Genomic DNA, 23005 nt, shown 5'->3' on the forward strand with positions numbered 1-23005 from the left:
CATGAAGGGAGAGGAGGAAGCTTTCAAAGGTGGAAGTCTGAGCAAAAAGAAGGCTGTGAGGATGGAGATGGAAGGAATAAAAACAGGATGGAAGATAACTTGAAAAAGGATGATGGGGGGAAAAGAGAGGGCGAATACAACAATGGAACGAAAGGATGAATTGTGCTGAAATGGGTGCGAGCATGGAGGGAAAGGATGATGGCGAAAAAAGTGTAAAATGAAAACAGGGCAAATACACCGAAAGGATGATGGGGGGAGTGTGAAGGATGAGAAGAGAGGGTGAATACGGCATTGGGACAAAAGGGTGCAAGGCAGGAATGCTGCTAAAAAAAATCAGAAAGGGACAGATGAAGAAAGGATGAATGGTGCTCAAAAGTTCAGAAAGGGAAGGACGAACTCAAGGAAAGAGGGGGGGTGGATGGGGAGGAAAGATGGAAGAAAGTTGAGGGGGGGAAAAGAGTATGAGGAAGCGAGAGAAGATAGGGTGGAAGTCTGAACTATAACAAAAGGGATGATGGGGGAAAAAGTTCAGAAAGGGAAGGATGAACTAAAGGAAAGACGGGTGGATGAAAAGGGAAGGAAGGAAAGAATAAAGGGTGACAGAAATGCAGTGTAGGATGGAAGAAAGTTGAGAAAAGGATGGAAAGAATGAAAAAGGGAGGCTGACTAAGTGGAAGGAAGGATGGAAGAGTAGGCATGAAAAAGAAGGAAAGGATGATGGGAAAAAAAGTGTGAAAGAGAGGGAGAATACAGCAATGGAAGAACACAAGACAAAAGGGTGAATGGCAGGAATGGTGTTCAGAAAGGAAAGGATGATGGGAAGGATGGAAGAGAAGATAAGGCAAGAAGGAAAGGAAGACTGGTGTTAAATGAAAATATAACAAAAGTAGGAAGGAAGAAATCTGAAAAAAAAAAGAGTACGAGTAAGGGAGAAATGAAGGTAGAAGGGAAAGGGAGAGAAGATAGTGAGGAAAAGGAGGATGAAAGGGTGGAAGTCTGAACTAAAAGAAAAGGATGGAAAGAATGAAGTGTGAAATGAATGAAAAAAATGAGGCTGACTAAATGGAAGGAAAAGGGTGTGATGGAGATGGAAGGAATAAAAACAGGATGGAAGAGAAGATAAGGCATGGCGACCGTTTCAGGGTGTACCCCGCCTCCTGCCCGTTGACAGCTGGGATAGGCTCCAGCACTGCCCGCCGCCCCCGTGAGGATAAGCGGCAAAAAAAAAAAAACGGATGGATGGATATATTCTTCTGATAAAGTGGGCAAAATATGCAAACAATACATTTTAACGGCACTGTACGTACAAAAGCGGCTATCGGCGCTACGACTCATGCCAAAAGCTTTCTCTTTGTCCTTTTATTTGAAATGTTTCTTTTAATCCTTTGCTCTTTCATCTTTTCCGACGCTTAAATGGAAAAAGATGTCAACGCTGTGGCGACCCCTAACGGGACAAGCCGAAAGAAAAAGAAGAAGATTTGAAAAACAACGGTGGTTTACAAAAAAACACAATGACAGCACAAAATCTGTGTGAAATCAAATATTTATCATTTGAGACCCCGAAGCATGAAGAGGACAGAATGTTACAAATCATCAACGCATCCGTACGCGATTGGTCAGCCCGGTGACAGATGTTATGCAACCGACCAATTGCGGTCGACCTCGATGCATTCCTACCCAATCGGATGACGTTGCTCAACTCAGTGATGACATTGAATGGGCGTTAGAGGGGTGGGGTGACTCAGCCGGAAAATAAGCCTTTTTTCCCCCTCTACTACACCACGTAAACCCGAAACTCTGGAGTAAAACGGGTGAGTCCCATCTGTGCCGCCGTGTGATTTTTTTCTTCTTCCGTAAAATGCTCGGAAAAAGACCAACATGTTGAGAAAAATGTTGTTAGCTTATTTCCGTGTGCGTAGCGGTGGTCCCCACCGACATATGTGGGCTGTCACAGTCTGTCAAAAGTGTTGCACAGAGCCCAAAAAAAGAACAATTGTATCCGTTACATCGCGTTTTTTCCCCCAGCTAGTCGTTTATTCGCGTTAGATTCGTGTGTGATGTGTTGCACGAAGTGAGATTATATATGGCTTTGATTGGGTCGTAGTAGCTTTAACGTGAAGTCCGCTGTAGCTTCCGTGCTACGGCTACATCTGCTTAAAACTACAGGAAGTGGAATGTGGCATTTCCCTCCAATGGGAAATGGGCCAACCTATTTTTGAGCAGCGGAGGGGGTGCTAGCTACTGATAAGGCTGGTGTCCGTTTTCGCTTATCAAGTATCCCGGTCTATTTTTGGGGTTTCACTTGAGCGCTTGTACTGTAATGAAAATTTCCTCTGCTCCACTGAATGGTAGGCTCGCTGCTAAGAGATTAATTTCCCAAATAAATATCAGTCAGCAGTATTATTCACCCTCCCCCACGCGTGCTTTGGTATGGCTACATCGGAACCACTATTTCCTCGTCACTCTTATGATTTGAGTTTTACAGCGCCACAAATATGCTTTTCAAACGCGGGAACAATTTATTTTATATTCCTCTATTTTAAAAGTTAGGTAATTTTTTTTTTGCCTTGATGACTGCAGATCAAAAGTAAAGTAGACAGTTAAATCTGTTTAGTCAGGAACTGTCCAAAATCATTTTTTTTTTTTTTTTGCAAATGGCTGCGTTTGATTGAATGACATCAGGGTGGCTTTATGGATATATTTATCTGTTTTCACTTTCCATAAATGGTACGCTGTGGACCTTAAATTCACAAAATGTATGCAAAAAGAAAAAAAACAATCTTTTTCTCCCACCTACATTTTTTCACACCATCACGATTTTTTGGAGCCGATCACCCAACACTGAGTTTAAAAGAACGATAGCCAATCATAAAATGGAACGTCTCCATTTAAATCACCTGTTCATTTACTGTACATACTTATGTAATTAATTGCTCAAAAAACACATTTACCATAAATGTATCTTTTCAGATTGGCTGGCAACTAGTTTGCCCGTTGACAGCTGTGATAGACTCTAGTACTCCCGCTACACTTGTGAGGATAAGCGGCTAAGACAATGGATGAATGGATGGGTCTGTTAATTTATTTATGCCAGTGAGGTATTGTGACAAAAAGAACAAATTAATCGTCTTCTCTTTGACTGCAATAAGTACATCCATCCATTTTCTTTGCCGCTGATCCTCACGAGGGTCGCAAGGAGTGTTGGAGCCTATACCAGCTGTCAACGGGCAGGAGGCAGGGTACACCCTGAACTGGTTGCCAGCCAATCGCAGGGCACATAGAGACACACCTATGGGCAATTTAGAGTGTCCAATTCGTGTTGCATGTTTTTTGGGATGTGGGAGGAAACCGGAGTGCCCGGAGAAAACCCACGCAGGCACGGGGAGAACCTGCAAACTCCACACAGGTGGGGTCGGGATTGAACCCGGGACTTCAGAACTGTGACCCACCATACTGCCGTAATAAGTGCATATACAGTAATTAATGTAGCTACTTTTTGTGACGTTCTTGTTGGTGTGCTGTAAGATGTGGCTCCATAAAGGTTGAATTACTTCACCCACACCGAAACCTTTTCGAGCACGATTCGACCGAACGGCAGCATGTTTACACACGACCGTTACCATAAGCTTGCAAAGCTACGTAACATGGTGTTCCCTGCTTGCGGGCCACTGACATGCTTTTTTTTTTCTCTTTTAAATAACTGTATTGGCTGTCAGATATTTGCAGTACTGCGTCAAAAGAGTCTGGAAAAAAAATCCCATATAAGCACTACGATATAAAAATAAACTGGCTTTTGGATTCAGGTATTCTATGCACGATGGCGACGCAGATTAAATATCTTTTGCCGAGCCGATCAATGGTGTGCATGATCGAATCAGCGAGTTATGACATTAAAACCGATTGGCCGATCAGCATAAAATGCCAATTATCAGGCGATACTGATCAAGCTGATAAAATTGGCGTAGTCAAATTTTTATATAATTAAAAAGTTTAATTTTTAACAATTGTATAAATAAACACCGGTATAAATTGTCATAATCAATGGTAATATCATTGACTTTTAATTCCCAAAAAGCTTTTGATATGTGAAAAGCACACATTGCTAATTTTCTCCCACCTAGAATGACTTAATTTTTGTGTATTCTTTTATTATTTGTTGAAAGTATAATCTTACTTTATATTCACAGGAATATAGTGTATTGGTAAAAGAAAAAAAAACTAAACACCGACTATTAATATTTTATTACCGCATACATTGACATCATTTTTATTGCATTTTTATCATTTGCTTAGATTTCAACATCTACTATCCCTTGTCACGAATTGTAATACAATATGTGCAGAATTATACGCTGCCAAAAAGAATTATTTTTGTCTTCTAGCTAATTCAAAAAATATTTTGTCATGTTTTGAACTTGACTTTCACTTGACATAAATGGTGATACTAGTAATGTTAAATGTATTTAAAAAAATCCGGAAAAAATGTTTTTTTTTTATGCCACCTCAAATTATTATGTAACAAAACAGCCAAAATAATTGTAAGTCCCCCCTTCCCATATCAATTTAAAATGCTTACCCCTGCAATATAATTTTGTCTTCTAGCTAATTAAAAAAATATTTTGTCATGTTTTGAACTTGACTTTCACTTGACATAAATGGTGATACTAGTCATGTTAAATGTATAAAAAAAAATCTAGAAAAAATGTTTTATACCACCTCAAATTATGTATCAAAACAGCTAAATAATTGTATGTCCCCCCCTAATACCCATTTAAAATGCTTACCCCTGCAATATTGTACTTTCATCCACTCGTGTATGACATGTTTATTAATAGGATATGACGTTTCCTTGCTTGTTTTCAAACGTAATCAGCTTTGTATTTTATGGGTGTTGACAACGAATCACGTTTGAACGATGGGGGCCATTGTTATTGTGTCAAAAGCGTTGATTAGGGCGTGCTAATTGTGCTTTTCATGCACTCAGCGGCACTGCGTGATCACTGATGGATGCTTTTCTTTCGGGGAGGAGGGAGGGTCGGAGTGGCTCAGGCTGCCCGCTAAGCGGCGTCGTCTTCACATGACATAGCTCCACCAGCACCGACGTCATCTTGGCAGATCGGCGACGAATAAGCAGAAGCGAAGGTGGAAAAAAAAAAAAAAAAAATCCATTCCGCGGTTGTCGCTCACGGTTGTCTGCCCACCCTCCCACCCACCACACTCCCGGTGTTCGCGTTGTCGTATTTCCCGGCGGAGTGTGCGCGAACAGGGCGTCTGTTCAACGCTTCCGAAGACGCAAATGCCCGGTCCCACCCAAGCCCTTTCCCCGAATGGAGAGAATAACAACGACATCGGCCCGGACGGCACCAACATTATTCCGTACAGGAAGAATACTGTGCGGGGGGAGCGCGCCTACAGGTACGCTTCAGTCGGATTCATTTTATTATCATTATTTTTAATAAGGGTTGTTTCAAGGGGAAAACCCGGGGGTGCTGTAGCCTCGTCCTACCCGCTGCTGCTCGTCGTCTGCTGCTGTCATGTTGGCCATGTTGGCTAGCAACCGCTATTATCCTTCTACCGCCGTAATCGTTGTAAAAGGGCCCTTTTCGGGGTACCCCATCGTCACGTGTGCTATTTACCCAAGCACACACTCGTAACAAAAGGGTTACTTTATTTTGTGTGTGTAATAGTTAATACATTTTGTTATTCCTCCCCTACCATCCCCGTGCATCCTCCGGGAAGACGTCAGGCCGGCTCTCGGTGCTCTCCAGCCGGCTAACAAAGCATGCTAAAGCCGCTCGCTCACACCCGCGTTGATGCCAGGCTCGACCGCCATGTGATTGTCAACATAATCATTTGTGATTTTAATGGTGCATTATTGCGTGTCTCGGTTATATTTGCGTTTTACAAGCCAAAAGGATTAAAGGAATTAACGGTAAATTGTAAAGCCCTGCCGCAAGTAACTCAAAACATTTGCAGCTGAAATCATTCTCCAATGAAATTAATGAAAATGCAATTCCATCTATCCAATAATCTGTCTATCCTTGACATTACAATACATTCCATCGTTGTTTAGCTATATTATCTGCTTCCACCGAATGTTGTGCTTATTCTGGTGTGCATACCTTGGCCACTAGAGGGTAGTATAAAACAAGTAGAAGACGTGAAGAAGAGTTTCACAACTGTAACTGTATGTAGTAATAGGAGTACTGCAGTAATAGGAGTCCTTTGTATTTGTAGGGATTTGCGAGTGTGGACCCTACGCGTGATCACGGATCGAGGAAGAGATGTCCACTGATTAGAAGAGTAAATGGATTTATTACTAAGGAGTGTGCAATACAGACTGTCGATCGTGAGAGGCTGGCTGCTGGAAAAGTAGATCTTGGGGTAAAAAAAAAAAAAAAGTTTGGGCACCCCTGCTCTTGGGCGTTTCAAATTCTCTGTTCACATAAGGTTTACGGACATTCGAAAGGCTAAAGTCATGTGGTGGTTTTCGATACAAAATGTTCGATTCTCTTTGTTTTATTCCGTTTGACTGTAAACTAAAATTGTAAGTGAAAATGAAGACCTTGAGGCCACTTTTCTTTTTTCTTCAAGTTTTTTACTATCTGGCAAAGGGCTGCTTGTGTTGATTTTCCATCTACCGTTTAGTATTCATAACTAAAGTTCTCGCATAACTCAAAGCACAAAAAGCGACAGCTCATGTATAACTTAAAAAACTTGTCCGTCAGTCATTCGTAAGTCGAGGCACCCCGGTACTTCCTGGGCACCAAGATTGTGTAAAACCTTTTCAGTGACGAAGGAAATATAAACTTCAAAGAAATGAGCGAAAAGATGAATCTGCAGGTGACAAATACTGTATTTGCACGAACACTCCAAGGGTCGTCAGTTTCCTATGGCTGCAAATTCGGTAACCCGATTGATGTGTCAGAAATTGGGTCGCAGGCAGCTATTTAAAAATGGATACACTTGAGTTGTGAAGTTTCAGGTTTTTTTTTTTCTTTTTGTGAACATGAATATAAGTGCAGGACAAAAGAAAACTAGCGCTGTTGTTCATTTCCTTAAAAGAAGACAAAAACTAACATTGGAATTTCCTAAAGAAAATATCAGTGCTGAGAAATTTCATTTAATCTTACATTGTTCATTTTGACTCGTGATTTCATCATGCTAAATTATTGTATGCAAATGACCATGGACGTCGCACACTTGTTTATTGCATGCCATTTGTAGCCTCACAATACTGTATTATAGGACTGCTCTAAACCAAAGACCACATGATTACAAGATACTATTGAGTAGTACTGCTGGAAGTCACGATAAATGGCGTCTGGTTCGCTTTCGACAAATTGGTTCTGATTGTGTCGAATTGCTGTCTTAAGTGGACAGAATGTGTGTTTCTTTCGGCTTGTCCCTTTCGGGGTCGCCACAGCGTGTCATCTCAGATGAACGCATATATATGTTTGGCACAGTTTTTACGCCGGATGCCCTTCCTGACGCAACCCTTCTCAGGGAGTGGAGGCCCCAGTGGGATACGAACCCACAACCTCTGGTTTACCAAACCAGTGCTCTAACCACTGAGCTACGGGGCCTCCTTAAGTGGACAGAATAAGTGATATATAATCATTACTGAGTACCAGCATCACATGAAATTGAATCTGCAGTAAATTTCACAGGAGTGGACCATGTTTGGTGATCCCGAGGTGGGTTCCAACCTGGACTGGTCACCAGTCCATCACGGTGCCAACAAGCGCACAACATTGCCCAAATGCATGTTCACGCATATGGGCAATTACAATTTTAATGAACCTTCTATGGGGCTTCACAGTGGCGCACCTGGGAAGCACAGTTCTTAGAACCGGGGTTCAAGTCTGTGTGGGGGTTTGCATGTTCTCTCCTTGTCTGCATGGGTTTTTTTCCGGGATTCCAATTTCCCGTTGTTGTTGTAGCAAAGTAGCACGGTCAATATTACGTATCAAGGTCTAGAAAGTGAGCCACGTTGGCCGGGGCGCTCCACAGGTGTTCCACCGTCAGCGTGGTCGGTTTTTGAGCACAGTTGAAAAGATGAGGCGTATCAGGGGGTGGGGGGGGGGACGTCGTTGTTGTCGAGTCGATGCTGACAGTTGTTGAGCTTGTGACACCAGCCAGAACGGAGTTGCGATAGCCGCGGTAGTTGCCTTTCAGATTTGGCTACTGGAGGCCGGGAGCCGGCCAACACGATGTTGGGTTTGTAGCCGGCGATCCCGTCGGATACGGCGGTCCGATGGAAACTCCAGTTTCCTCCCACATCCCAAAGACATGCAATAATTGGAGTCTCTAAAATTGCCCTTAGGTGTGATTGTGAGTGCGACTGTTGTCTGTCTGTATGTGCCCTGTGATTTTCTGGCAACCAGGTCAGGGTGTACCCCGCAAGCTGATAGGTCCCGTGACCCATGTGAGGATAAGCAGCTCAGAAAATGGATGGATGAGCCTACCGTGCATGTTTTTGGAATGAACACGATGGATTTGTCACTATTACACAACGTCAATTTAAGAGAAGCCATTTTGGATTAGTTGCTGTATGACAAACTATTTGTATACCGGAACACCTCAGAAAAAAACATGCACCATCATAAAATATTTATTAACATTACAGGGAATGTTTTTAAGTGCTGTAGTACGGCTGTAATATTGCAATAAATTAAAACGCCTCAGCCTGTGAAGGTAACTTTTTGCAGAGCGATATTGTCGCCTGGTGACATTTTATAGCTTTGGTGTCTAAAATGAGCACCGTAAGAACAGATCTTCAGTTTTTTGTTAGAATTGGACACTCTGTTCTGTCAAAGTTATAAATTAAAGTGTATTAGTCATGTAATATTGACCATCCAGAACCTTCGCTATGTTCTGTAAGTTCAGTGTCCTGTCATGGCGCACATAGCAATTGTTTGCAAGAAAATCAAATGGGACAAATGCTTGATTTCACGCTGATTTTTTTTAATTGTTTTTTTTTTTTGTGCGCATTACAGCTGGGGGATGGCGGTCAACGTGTATTCTACCTCAATAACCCAGGAGACCATGAGCAGGCATGACATCACGGCCTGGGTTAACGACATCCTCTGCTTGAACTACGCCAAGGTGGAGCAGCTCTCCTCAGGTGAGGAACTTTTGCCGTCAACGTCCGTCTGATCCCGACGTCCGTCGTTCAAGAACAGTTTGTGAAAAGGCACCTGCGGAAACACGCTCACCTATCCCTGGCCACTTTTTAGATAGACTTCCACTCCGGGGTCGCCACTTGCTTGCCTGTGGTCGGGCTGTGCGCGCTGTGCAACACAATATATACATTGTCGTGTGAGTTGAATTTCCCCATGAGGGATTTTAATGAGCAAATAAAAACAGGTGGCAGGCGGCCATCCCCTGCTGTGACCAAGTCGTAATCCAATTCTAAATCACTGCCAACACATTAAGATGCCAACTAATTCCTGCATCTTGATGACTTTGTGCGTGCTCTTGAGTAGTTCCTTGTTTGAGATTTGTCATTTGTGCGAGCGAGTTGCTCTTTTGTGGTGACTTCATAAATTTTGAAGGAAACGACCTCGTTCATGGCAGCCTGTGCCACTGTTGTCAGCTGTTGGAATAATCCCATTACAGCACAAGGGATTTTTTTCACAATATGAAGTAGTTCGCACACCAGTCAAAGCACTCCAGTGATCAAGAAATATTTGTTGTTTCATTGAAATAATTTTTTTTGTTCATGCAAATGAGTGACTACACGCAAGCCCTCACCGGATGCGAAAGATCGCTTCGTCTCGTGTCCTTAGTTTGAGTTTGTGCGTGTGACACATTTGGACACATTGAAAGTGCGTGCACTTCATCAGTGCTGTAAACTTGGCTTCCCCTCCGCGTGGGGTCAACAACAATACTCCACGGACGGTTCAGCTCGTCCCAGCTTCAAGCGTTCGGGGAAGGAGGCAAATTTGCTTATGCCCGCGTCATTCGCACCATCCAGCATGGATTCAAATTGATCCTTTCCGATTGCATTGACTTTCTATGTAATTATCTGTCATAAAACACACAAAATGAGTCCGGTGGGTAAGTAGCATTATACTGGTGGACCAATAGAAAGTACAGTTTAAATTAAATGACATTACAGGTATTTTAAAATTTTAATTCACGGGAGAAAGTCAGATTCAGAATTTAAAGCACAAATAATAGTAACAATTTGTGGCCTATGGTATTTTTAGAACATACCTCGCGGGCGTCTTATATGATCCTCGTGGGCTACCATTCACCCGTGGGCACCGCGTTGGTGAACCCTGAACTAGTCCATGCGTATGTGGCACATAGAAACAACCAAATCAGCTGCTGCATTAACAAATTCAAGCAATCAAGTATGTGTATGTGCTTATCAGTAGGGACTGGTAATCTATGGACAAAATATGCTAAAATAATTGCGGCTCTGTTTACTTTTTTGTTTTGACACGATAGCATGGGTGTCACAGAGGTGTCGGTGTTTATGAAAGATACCGTAATTTCTGGACCATAAGCCGCGACTTTAGTCACACGCTTTCAACACTGCAGTTTATGCAATGACACGGCTAATTGATGCATTTTTTTTTTTTCCAACGGCCCCCAGGGGTGCTCGAGCAGAAAAGCTAAGAGTGAGACAGGTGGAATATATGTGTCGAGGAAGACGCATGTTTAATGTAACTTCGCGCTTTGTGCATGGTGGATAAAATGAGCATGAACAGACTCTCATCGTGGAAAATGCAAAAAGAAATGCACATGAGGCAGCTTTCAAGTTAAAAGCAATCGACCGATGACGAAGCGCAGAGCTGCTGCACGTAGACTTGGGATAGGTGAATCGATGGTGAGACGCTGGGAACGGCAGCGGGAAGAACTGGAGCAATGTAAAAAGATGACAAAAGCTTTCAGAGGTAATAAAAGCAGGTGGCATGAACCTTGTTGCTGCTGTGTTGCTGCTGTGTCTCAGTGACTTTTACTGGTATGTTTTTTACCCAGACCTGGTAGTGCTGTGTTACTGCCATATTGCTGCTGTGCTACTTGCAAAGAAAAGCGAAGTTATATTATTGAAACTTTGAAAACTCTCTCTGTGTGCCGTCTTTCTTTGTAAACAGCTCATGTTTAAATGTGGGCACATGCGGCTTATACACAGGTGTGGCTTATGCATGTACAAAATGGTTTTTCCTTTAAAAATGTGGCTTGTAGTCCAGAAATGACGGTATTGTTTCTGACAGTGCATGCTGACCCATGCTTGAAAAGGGTTCTGGATCTTTGCCCCTCTTAGCTGATCACATCATGGGTGGGAGAATCTTGGTGTGGGGTTGTGATAGAAATTACCCCACTGTTACATGGGAATGGGGCAAAAGGGCTTCATCAGTGGAGTCCTTTTTAGATATAGTAAGATTCCAGAAGATATACTTGGTTGTTTAATTTTCCATCAAGGCACTCCAGAGGGGCAACTATTAGTCTTCAAACCACTAAAACTTGATTTTCCATGATCTGTCCCCTTTAAGACTCTATCGTATTTTTTTTTTTTTTTTTTAATCTTCTGTGTTGTGTTTAGGAGCAGCCTACTGCCAGTTCATGGATCTTCTTTTTCCGGGCTGCATCAGTCTTAAAAAGGTCAAGTTTCAAGCCAAACTGGAACACGAGTACATTCACAACTTCAAGCTGCTGCAAGCGTCTTTCAAAAGAATGAAGGTGGACAAGGTGGGTTTGATCACTCACACGGGAAATACTTCGCCGCTGCCGTTGTGCTTTTCTTTAAAACCTTACCGATTATTACCGTCTAGATTATCCCGGTGGAGAAACTGGTCAAAGGCAGATTTCAGGACAATCTTGACTTCATCCAGTGGTTCAAGAAGTTCTTTGACGCCAACTACGATGGCAAAGAGTACAACCCGGTGGATGCTAGACAGGGTCAGGACGCCATTCCCCCACCAGACCCCGGCGAGCAGATCTTCAACCTGCCCAAAAAGTCCCACCACGCAGCTAGCTCCCCCACCGCAGGTGAGTACCACCTTCAAATGGAATTTCTCAATCCCCTCCCATTAATGGTATCGTTGTACAGCACATATCACACTTCATTATGTGCACTGGTTTTAAAATAACAGTTTGGTTCATGTTGGTACTGTTAAAAAAAAGAATGTAATCCATTAAGCAGAAAGATTGAATGAAATTGATATCTTAATTATTTCATTAAACCTATAGGCAACAAGATGTACTGTAATTTCTCAAAAATAATGCGCAAATTCTTCCAAAAATATTTTCAAAATGTTAATAAAGCGCATTATATTTAGGTATGGATGGAAAATAAAAAATCCAATCACATTGTACAGTTGTATACAGGTACATAGAGTGATATAAAAAAAAACCCATATACATTTCAATATAATATTCGATGTCTTGTTACACATTTATACTCCGGTAATGTGCACCCCCAACCTGAACTCTATGACCTCCTTGGGGAGCTTCCATTTTATGATCGTTAGCGTAGCATGTTTGTTGCTACTGCGCTAAAGATAAAAAATGACTGCCCGTGAGTTTGTTTTAACTTAAATCAAGACTGTGTTAACAACAGTGTTAGTAAAATGTTATGCCATCATTGAGCATTTATTTTAGTTGGGTGAGGGATTCTGTTCTGACAATTACAGGGACCAGGACTAGCGTGTCCTGTGGCCTGTCCCAAGATTATATTAAGGCTACATCACTACGTGCATAATTATTATTATTAATGATTGTTGTACAGACAGTTTTTTGGGAAAAACAACACAAGTACAAACCTAACAAAATATAAATACAGATAATTCCCAATATTTTGATCATATGGGTAGCAGCAAATTGGTGGTGCGCATTGTACATTGGTATAAGGGTTTTCCTGTTGTTGTTGTTTTTTTTTTTTTTTTTTAGGTCATCTTTAGGGGTGCGCCTTATACTTCAGGACGCATTATACTCGAGAAATTATGGTATTTTTGTTTAGCGTGACTCTAAATGTAAATTTCTGCCTTCTTCTGGGAATTTACATGTTCTCCCCTTGCTTTTTGTTGGTTTTCTCCTCCCACAGTCCAAAAACATGCACGTTGGGTTCCTTGAAGTCTCAAAATCGTCCATTTTTAGAATGTACAGTTGACTGGCAACCAGTCCAAGGGGGACCCCGCTTCTTTTCCCAAAAGTGATCTTAAAAAAAATAGACTTTGCATTGCACATTGATGTGAGTTGTTATCTTTATAGCCCCGGGCTCTTGAGCAAAGTCAATTATCGTTCTAAATGAGGACAGGTGGTGTAGAAAATGGATGTCTGGCTTAAAAAAAAATCTACAGCTGTTTGAGGGGTTGCTAAATGCTTCCCCGTAGCTGTTATGTTGCTTCACCATATGCTGAGCTTCGTTTGTTTGCACACCAGATGTAGGGGTCGCTTACATACATTCCCTTTCTCGTTTCAAATGTTGCACACCCCAAACAAAATGCAAATAAATGAACCATTTCACCCCTACTCATTTTCTCTTTCCATCTTTGCACTCCTTACAGGAGGGTCAAGGTCAAGTGCCACAACCCCAAAGTCAGCGACACCGACATCCCGGCCTTCCTCAGCCAAAAAAATCCCCATGGCATCAACTCCCGCCAAAGGGGAGAAAGATTTGGAGGCGCAGGTCACACAGTTAACTGACCAGGTAAGTCTTACGTAAAACTTGCTTTCCAATGTCTCTTTTTTACTGCAAAATATATTCTGCTTTGAATATGATTCCACTTTCTACTTATCACATCTTGTTGAGGCTTCACTTTACTTTGTGACATCTTGTTTATAAAAAAAAAAAAAAAAAAAAAAAAAAGCAAAATGAAGGAGTTGATCCTTGTTGAATTGAGGTTTCGCAAGATAAGTGAACACGGACGGGCCTAGCCCAGAAGTTTAGGGGAACTTCATGGAGCCATTTATCATTGTTCATTTTTTCCTAAAATAACCATTAAGATTTGATATTGGGGCAACGTTCAGGGGTTCCACGAGACTAATATAAGATGTTTTGTAGCATTGGCACGTCCAATCGACCCGTTTTACTGTCAGACAACACAGTTATCTCCTTTAAGGGATGAACACATTATCTTCCACTGGATGATGTTCTTATCTAAAGTTAAATAATCAATCCAGGACTTTAAAAAAGCTAATGATTGAGTCACTATCCTTATGCTAATCAATAAACCATTAGGCCTTTGAGCACAGCTCCTGACCACTTAGACATGTGCTCTTAAATCACATTTAATACAACTCAGAATCAATTTGCTGCGGCGGTTAAGCCGTGAAGAGCACATGACGCGACAGTGACAATGGGCCTCATCTTCGAAGCCTGTGTAAGCACAGATTTGTGAAATTTGTTGAGGCATCAACAAATTGTTGTCTTTGTTTGTACACTGCGAGCATATTTACACCTCCTCAGACCATGGTTATGAAAAACCATCTGTGAAAATACGTCAGTACACATCTTTAACCCAAGAAAATAATTGGAACTACAGTCCATCTATCCATCCATCCATTATCTAAGGCGCTTATCCTCACGAGGGTCAGAGGAGAGTATATAAATAATAGTTTCAACGATAATAACTCAAACTAGAAATTTGCCGAGTTGACTGTCCTAATACAGTAAGCATGAAAAGGACACTTCTGCTCGCTCGCTCACTCACTCACTCACTCACTCACTCACTCACTCACTCACTCACTCACTCACTCTTTCTGTTCAAGTGCTCAGCGAGCAGAAACTGTAATTGAACCACTTACATTTCCTAATTTTTGGACTTGGTCTTTGGTTTTTAAAGATAGTGAGTCCAGGTATTTACAAACAGCAATACATACAGTATATATATATATATATATATTTATATTTTTTATTCCCAAAAACAATTCTCAGTTTTGTTGTGGTTTAGTTGAAGGAAAATGTGGCTCATCTAGTTGTTTACCTGTTTTATACAAAAATGACTGTGCCATATGCATAGCTATGATAGTCAAAACTCAAGTTCTGGAAAATTTAACCCAAGGATGGCATATACGGGACTGGTCCAAGAACTGACCCTTGAGGGACCCTGGTTAAGAGCTAAAATATTAAGTGAATTTGTGAATTGTCACTGTTTTAACATAAGGCATTAAAAAAATTAATTTTGTATAATGTTTCCCCATTATGGCACCTGCAGATTGTTTCAAATTTCAGTAAACGAAAAAAAACCAGCCTAATGACTCATTTGAAGTTTACAAATGAAATATTGTGGAATTTTTAATTTTTTTTTTGCAGGTGAACACATTAAAAGTGGCCCTGGAAGGGGTGGAGAAGGAGCGGGACTACTACTTCAGCAAACTACGAGAGGTGGAGCTCCTTTGTCAAGAACAGGGTGAAAACAACGCTCCTTTCGTCGAGCGGCTAATGGAAGTCCTCTACGCTATGGACGATCAGGTCAGTAAAGCAACATGCAAGGAAAAATTTTGTCTATCGTTACAAAGGAAAATTCAGGATACAAATGGGGGAAAAATAGGCGCTGGATTCGCAGCCCCCAAATTCCACCAAGCAGAACAGCCAGCCAATCGCAGTTACGCTTTCTTAGTCACGTGACGTCACATACTAAGAAAGCGTAACTGGATTGGCTGGGTGTTCAGATCTGACCTGAAGTAACCCTACCCGGTGGCACAGACGGTGAATATTAGACAGCGAATTGGAGCCAGTTGAATTAATAACATTGCAAAGTTACACTGAAATACAACTATGCAAAATGTGATCACTTTACATTTCAAATTCATATCCTGTTTTCTGTGGCATTTCAAATTCAAATCCTGGTGGCACTAATCTTACTTCCATAATTTGCCTCGTCCTCTGTCCCCCGACGATTTTACTCACCCTTCTTTTTGCATAGTCTCCCAACGCCACAAGTAAATGAACATAATTTTTATTATTCTTTACATTATGTGCTTTGAATGGTTATTTTTGGTGAGGGAGGTCAGGGGGCTTGGAACGCATTAGGCTTTTTACACGTAAAATGCACTTCTACTTATGAAAAAATTCACGTTACAAAACAACTTCCAGAACAGATTAATTTCTTATGTATTTTAAGTAAAAGTGGTGCTACTTAACTATTTGACAGGGCTTTTGCGGCATCATGTGGGATTATGGGAGTTTCAGAAAGGGCAAAATACTGACTAAGCAACTTTTTCATACTGTATTCTCAGTTTCATCTTTTTCCTCCTCTTCAGGAGAGAGCCGAGGAGCTGGCTGAGGGAGACGGGCCCGACGTGGACCAGGAAGAAGCCCACGAGGAGGTCCTGGATGATCAGCAGCAAGACGAGGAACAGGACGAATACTGACTGAAAAACACTATCTTCTATTTAATGTGAGAACTCTTCCTCTCGTGGTTTTTTTTTTTTTTTGTTTTCTCGAAGACTGAGCAAATTGAAGCCACCTCTCGACGAGAAGCACCATCACCTTGTTTCTTTCTTTTTTTTTTTTTTTTTTACATTTATTTTTTTTTAAGTATCCCTCCGCTCACTGTTCAATGTTTTTGTGACTTTTGCTGTGGTCACAAAGTGGATCTCAGACCATCACAAGGACTATCAAATGTTTCACTCGATGAAATGCTGACGTTGTTGCTGTTACCGTTCTAATTTTGATGAAGGTTGTTTTGATATCCACAATTTCAACCAAAATATTGCAATAAGCAAAAAGCCCAGAAAGGGCTCATAGTAGCTCTTATTTACCCTTCCTTCCTTCCTTCCAGCACGTGTTGTTGCACTGACATTTTGAGTGTATTGGACAATCTGTCCATAGACCCTCGCCATATTTATTGTCATTTTCGAGCCTTAGACATCGTAGATTATGGGTTCTGGGTCCATGTGAAGATGGACGCTACAGGCATGAATTGTGAATACAACACCATTGTATGACTAAACTAGTACGTCTTTGAAGCAATGTCACACCACGCCACATTATTGATAATATGCCATAACCGTAAGAAGATGCATTTTTAGGGGGGGGGCATAGTCAGTTGCAATGCAACATTTTTTTTTTTTTTTTTAATTTTTCAAACCTCAGCTTGTGATGATTATTAGCAGTTAGATTCTGGTGTAAATGGTCAGTCCACTGAGTGTTTTGTTATGCTATATATTCCAGTAAGTACATTGTATACCTTTTCTTAATATTGCATTATTACTAATAAACAGCCGAGCAGAGCACCATAACGCTTTAGTCATGTTCTATATTAATGTGTAAATGAAAAGGAATGTAAAACATGTTTGCTGTTAATAATGATGGTCAATGTTCATTTTTTTTTTCCTTCCATGTCCCACTCATGATGCATTCCCGGGAGAAATTTCTTCTTATTTTTTTTTTTTTTGCATGTCTGCATTTTATTTGTGAATAACTTGACATTTTTACATATTGAATAAGAAAAGCGCGTGTGTTAGGTGAGCTTGTTTTGTATGTTTAATCTGTTATTTGAAAGTTGAGATTTGGATGGATTTGCTGTAATAAAATGTTTGCGTTCACATTGTCATGTTTTGAGTACTTTACAAATAATGCCCACAGTAATGTTTTTTTTTTTTTTTTACGATGGACTTGATAGATATCCTATTGTAGATTAAGTTGGCAAAAAACTTTTAGAAGATGCTATGTTGACTTTACATGATTATACAGGTAGATGCCAGATTCTAAAAAATAGCTCACTAATTATCCAATTAGAATTTTGAGCGTTGCCCTCACAGTTCTGAGGACCGGGGTTCAATTCCCGGCCCTGCCTGTGTGGAGTGTGCATGTTTCCAAGTGCCTGCATGGCTTTTCTCCGTGCACTCTTGATTTCCTCCAACATCCCCAAAACATGCATTAATTGTAGCCTATAAATTGCCCATAGGTGTAATTGTGCCCTACGATCGGCTGGCGATCAGTTCAGGGTGTACCCCGGCTCTTGCCCCAAAAATAGCTGGGATGAACGTTCCAGCACTCCTGTGAAACCTTGTGAGGATAAGCGTCTCAAAAATTGGATGGATGGGTGATCCTGGAAATGTGTAGAAGTCCTTATTTAAAAGAACAATCACCACTAACTTCCTAATAATAAAGTTGCATGGTGATTATTTGGTGCTGACTTGTTAAATAATTGATCATTGTGGGGAAAAAAATCATGATCAATCCCTTCACATAATTATTTACAACATGATTAAAGGTAGTTTGAGCAAATTTATTACTGAAATGTGTTTGAAACTGGTACCCCTAATTAATCAGCTTTAACCAGAAGTCAACAAGTAGATCACGTGTACGTTAGGTTAGTGATCCTTCATCTCGTGGTTGCCAAACAGTCGGCCCACCTGGAAGTGAAATAGATCGCAAGTTGAGCCCATTCACGAATTTGTTAGTTTTTTTTTTAATACTGTAGATGTATTTTAAAAAAAGTAATACAAGAGACAGCAACCATAGTGCAAATTATAGATTTTTTTATTCTTGCTAACAGAGTCGGAGCATACCGGTGATTAAAAGAAACGCACCGTAACTAACCAGAGTTAGCGCATCGTCTAATGTAGTTCCGTTTTCTACCATTCAGTTTGAGTCCCAAACAAAGCGTCAGGAAGGGTTTTAATTTGACATTCTCAGTTCGGGTTATGTTGGGTCAAAATCTGTACAAAGTAGTCCCCGGCCCGAGCGGTACTTTATTTACAAAGCATGTCTTCGAGAAAGGTAAGAAACTAGCTTCCGACTGTTGCTAATAAGCTAGTTGTACTCAACGCTAAACATGGCAGGTTTATTTTTCAACTTTTGACCGCTTACTGCTGACCCTTAAAAGGGGCGAAACGTTTATTTATTGGATGCAGGTGGTTTTTGTTTCCTCTTTGATTTGTGTTTGTTTTTTTTTTTGTAGCGTAAAAAGTGGTCAAGGGATTTAAAGTGTGTCTCCTTCCCGGATGATATTGAATCCGGCGTGAGAGGAGTGCGAAAACAATCTGCACTTTCGTCATCGTCTTCAACCAGGAGCTGGGAAAAATGCGGTGAGAGTTTTGTGGACTGTCCGCCCATAAAGGTGATTTTCTTTTTCTTTATTTGCTTTGGTCACACCAGTATCATACTTAGCGATTACTTGCGCTGATTTGTTGCAGGATGTGAAGATTTATGGACGAAAACCGTCTGTAGTAAGAAAGTTGGTGCATTCACCAGTTTCAGGTACATTGTAACTGTGGTGAATTTTTTTTATTTTTGATAGGTATTGATCCAATGATATGTTTATTGACGCTTTATTCATTTAATAACTGAACATAGTGCTCAGGCTACTTGATGTAATTAATCTGTGGAATGTAAAAATCACGTGACTTTTGTTTACCTCGCCATATTGCCGGTCTAACAAAGCATTGTTCAATGCTAAGTCGGTTGGAGATGACGCAAAAATGTCTTATTGCACAACGCCCAGAGTCTTGTACGATATCGTTAGACATTTAGAAGGTGAAAATGAACGAAGGTACGTAGAAAAATTAGATAAAGTAGGCATAGAGGACCTGAATTTAATGCCGAAGTCAATGTTTTCGCCGATACGAAATTGGACTGTTAATTAGCTTCAGCTTGTCTTGGACAAACGGATATACACGTGTATCTGCTGAGTAAGTCGTCGAAATTTACATGGAAGAGTTTGAAAGCGTAGAAAAGTCTGTACTCATACAAATACTTGGTTGCTGAATATGTTCTCAATCAGGAATAAATCCCACATAGTGACGGGTTGACGGCTCGTGAACACGGAAGCGTTCGACCACACGTTAACCTTTGCTGGAATCCGTCGATCTTTTCAGCTGGTATTCAATATAAATGCCATTATTTAAATAAATGACCCCTTGTTTTACACAAACTGACATTCATTAACTATGATTGAAAATAAAATGATAAAAAAAAAGGACGATTGCGGCCACACTTAACCTCCGTAAACCTCTGCGCCAGACTTTTTTTTTTTTTAATACGCATTGTTCTCAAATGAGCCAACTTGGTATTATAAATACTTGTTGGTAATTTGAGATCGATAAGAATAATTCCTACCTAAAATGAAGCGATCGCTACACTGGCGTGTGTGTATTTTGGTTGGGCACCATCTATCACGTCATCTGTCCTCCTCCACCGCAGGCCACCGCAATGAGGATCAGGTGGACATTGTGTGGACCTCCTCCAGCGACAGTGGACAGTCAGATAAGGATGAGGACCCCCAACAGGGACGTCCCCGGCCTCGGGTCGCAAGGACACCCCCGGCCACCTCTCTGTCGCTCCCCAAAACACCCCAAATGCTCAGCATCGATGAAGGTACATTAAGAAGGAGCCTTTCAGAATCATTTAAAAAGATTTGAGTTTATTTTTGCAAAAAAATTTTCCCCGTATCCGCTTTATTTAGACGACCTGGCTGTCATAGAAACAGATGAGTCCGAGCAGGATGGAGAACAAGACAGCGGCCAGCAAATCTCCGACTACGAGTCGCCGTCCCTCGATGAAGAAAACGAAGAGCTCCCAGCTAAGCCGCCGGACGTGAGTGAAAGGTTTTCATGTCAAACTATAATAAAGTAAAACGACTCATCCTTCGAACACCCGACGAACCAGTATAAGGTCCTACCACGTGATATTATACAGGTGACAAAAAGTCAATCTCTTTTTCGATAGTTATCATTACAACGGTGCCGTGTTGTGCTGATGACACAAGAAAGCCAAAGAAAAAGCAAAACACATGGAGTAAATTCTTTAGATGCTCACTTAGCTAAAGTCTCGCACCATTTTCCAATCTAATGGGCTGCTTCATTTATTAAATACATAATGGTCACCCATTCCTGCAGCCAACTCATTGGGTCTGAATTAGGGCTGCAACTAATCATCCTTCCATCCATTTTCTGAGATGTTCATCCTCACAAGGGTCGCAGTAGTGCTGGAGCCATCCCGAGTATCTATGGGCACCCTGAACTGTTGACTAAGTAATAGGAGGCCAGATAGAAACAAATATTCAGACCTATGGGCAATTTAGAGTCTGCAATCAATGCAGTTATGCAAGGCACACAAACATACATTTCCATATAAAGAATCCTCAATATACTTTAAAATAAATGTGTTTTGCATTTTATAATAGGTAGATCTTTGTGACTTGGTCATTCTGTTAAAAAAAAAAAAAAGACGACCCCCTTCTCCCCCTCTCCCCCAGTCGATTGCGAGTGGCTGGCTGCTTTAAAAGTAGATCTTGGGGTAAAAAAAAAAAAAAAAAGTCTGGGCACCCCTGTGCTCACTAGTCATCTACCATTCTGCCTGGTTGAATCCGTTTTACAGGTATATTCCCAAATCGTTACCATATACGAACAATAGATGGCGCCCTATACCATGTTTAGTTCACTTGTCAAATCAGCTAATGGAACACCTGCACGTTAACCATATTCTGAACAATAAATCTGTATCATACGGATATTACAATTAATTGAAGGAATTTTTGCAAAGGGGTGTTTTATTTTTTTTAAACAAAAGAAAAACACTTTTTTTAGTACATGTCTAGAGCTATTCCCCCACTAGATAGAGCTGTGCTGACATGCCTGCAGCAGGTTCAAACCCGCAGCCTGCCCGCTGTGCACTTTTCTTGAATCTTCTGGTCGTGTTCAAGACCGTCAAAGTTCACGAGCTGAAGTTGCAATAAAATGTTGGCTGACACTTATCCGTTGCAGCTATTTATCCCGTCTAGTGAATGTTTGTGGGGTAATTTTTTTTTTTTTTTAAGACCGTGAAGGAGTCCAGCTGTGCTGTTGACATATTTAAAGCACAATAATTTTTTAAGTGATTGTCATACACATGTAAAGTGACCATGGAATGTGAAATACCAGTTTTCTTGTCTCAATGTTTATAATCTGGATTCTGTTTATTTCGGTAGTAAATTAGGTCTGAATGTTTAAGATCTGGTTTCCCCTTATCTGCTGACCATTTCTGCATGTAACTACCATTATTTCCGTCCTATAAATTGCAACTTTTTTCACACGCTTTTAACCCTGCGGTTAACGCGGTGATGTGGCTAATTTGTGCGTTTCTTCTAACACCCGCAAGGGGGCATTCAAGCGGAAAAGGTATGAGTGAGACCGGTGGAATATATTTGCCGAGGAAGTGACTTTTACCGGTCTGACCCTGTTAGCGCTGCGCTAGCGTGTTACTCCCGTGTTTTAGTGATTTTTACCGTTTTTTTTTTTTTTTTTTTTTTTTTAGCTGGCCCTATTAGAGCGGCAGTACTAGCGTTAGCAATGGCGCAACGCCGCTAGCGTTAAACCCTATGTGTACCGTCTTTCTTTGTAAATATCTCATGTCTCAATGTGGAGACTAGCGACAGCTGCGGCGTATGTATGTACCAAATGGTATTTCCTTTACAAATGTACTGCGTGAGGCTTATGACCAGGTGCGCTCTGTAGGCCAGGAATTATGGTAGTGTAGTCTGAATGTTCACCTTGTTTCCGTTATTCCAGCAGCCCATTTTGGGATATAACAAAATAGTTCAGATTATTTATGATCTCTGTCCATTATTAAAACAACCCATTCAGGCAGCTAAGAAGAAACTCAATTCCCATGAAGTTTTTGTGTACATTATAATGTAAAAAAACAGAATATAGTGATTTGTAAGTCCTCTTCTGCATATATTTAATTGAATACACTTCAAGGACAATACTGTATAATGTTCAAACTGAAGAATGTTACAGGATGATCCTAAAAGGCGGGGACTAGTCAACAAAAGCGTGGGAAATTCAAGAATGCTTAAAAACACAGTTGAGGATAGGGTTAGGGTTACATAATCTAACCTACAGTTGAATGAATAGGTCAATTGGAAACATGTGCATGTAATAAAAAATGAGCACCCCCCCCCAAAAGAGTAATTATTTATAAACAAAGATGGGGCGAGGTTCATCACTTTGTGAACAAATATGCTAACTGTTTTAGGACATTTCTCAACGTACAATTGCAAGGAATGTAGCCATTTCGTCATCTGCAGTCCAGCAGCATTGTATAAATGGTATTGTCACA

The 23005-nt window shown here is 41.0% G+C and overlaps 2 protein-coding genes and 1 non-coding gene across 8 annotated transcripts in view; 2 read left to right on the forward strand and 1 right to left on the reverse strand.

The window, feature by feature from the left end:
* Positions 1-1711: 1711 nt before the first annotated feature.
* mapre2 (microtubule-associated protein, RP/EB family, member 2) lies at positions 1712-17496 on the forward strand. Of its 3 annotated transcripts, none has more exons than XM_061840184.1 (7): positions 1712-1811; positions 9000-9127; positions 11558-11703; positions 11787-12003; positions 13521-13663; positions 15269-15427; positions 16219-17496. In XM_061840184.1, the coding sequence occupies exons 2-7, from the start codon at positions 9007-9009 to the stop codon at positions 16327-16329; spliced, it is 897 nt and encodes a 298-aa protein (XP_061696168.1). In that variant the 5' UTR covers positions 1712-1811; positions 9000-9006; the 3' UTR covers positions 16330-17496. The 3 variants fall into 3 exon arrangements, with proteins under 3 accessions (XP_061696168.1, XP_061696167.1, XP_061696169.1); XM_061840183.1 differs by lacking the exon at positions 1712-1811 and adding an exon at positions 4910-5415; XM_061840185.1 differs by lacking the exon at positions 1712-1811 and adding an exon at positions 5636-6303.
* trnat-ggu (transfer RNA threonine (anticodon GGU)) lies at positions 7514-7586 on the reverse strand. Its single transcript has one exon. It is a non-coding gene; the product is annotated as a tRNA-Thr (tRNA).
* Positions 17497-18270: 774 nt separating the features above from the next.
* spidr (scaffold protein involved in DNA repair) overlaps positions 18271-23005 on the forward strand; it is a 50511-nt gene continuing 45776 nt past the window's right edge. For all 4 annotated transcript variants that reach the window (XM_061838968.1, XM_061838969.1, XM_061838970.1 and 1 more), the window contains exons 1-5: positions 18271-18685; positions 18867-19025; positions 19102-19165; positions 20108-20281; positions 20370-20500. In XM_061838968.1, the coding sequence (XP_061694952.1) occupies positions 18671-18685; positions 18867-19025; positions 19102-19165; positions 20108-20281; positions 20370-20500 (543 nt within the window). In that variant the 5' untranslated portion in view covers positions 18271-18670. The remainder of the gene's footprint in view (positions 18686-18866; positions 19026-19101; positions 19166-20107; positions 20282-20369; positions 20501-23005) is intronic.

This window comes from Syngnathoides biaculeatus, chromosome 13 (genome assembly GCF_019802595.1).
Source record: "Syngnathoides biaculeatus isolate LvHL_M chromosome 13, ASM1980259v1, whole genome shotgun sequence".
NCBI lineage: Eukaryota > Metazoa > Chordata > Actinopteri > Syngnathiformes > Syngnathidae > Syngnathoides > Syngnathoides biaculeatus.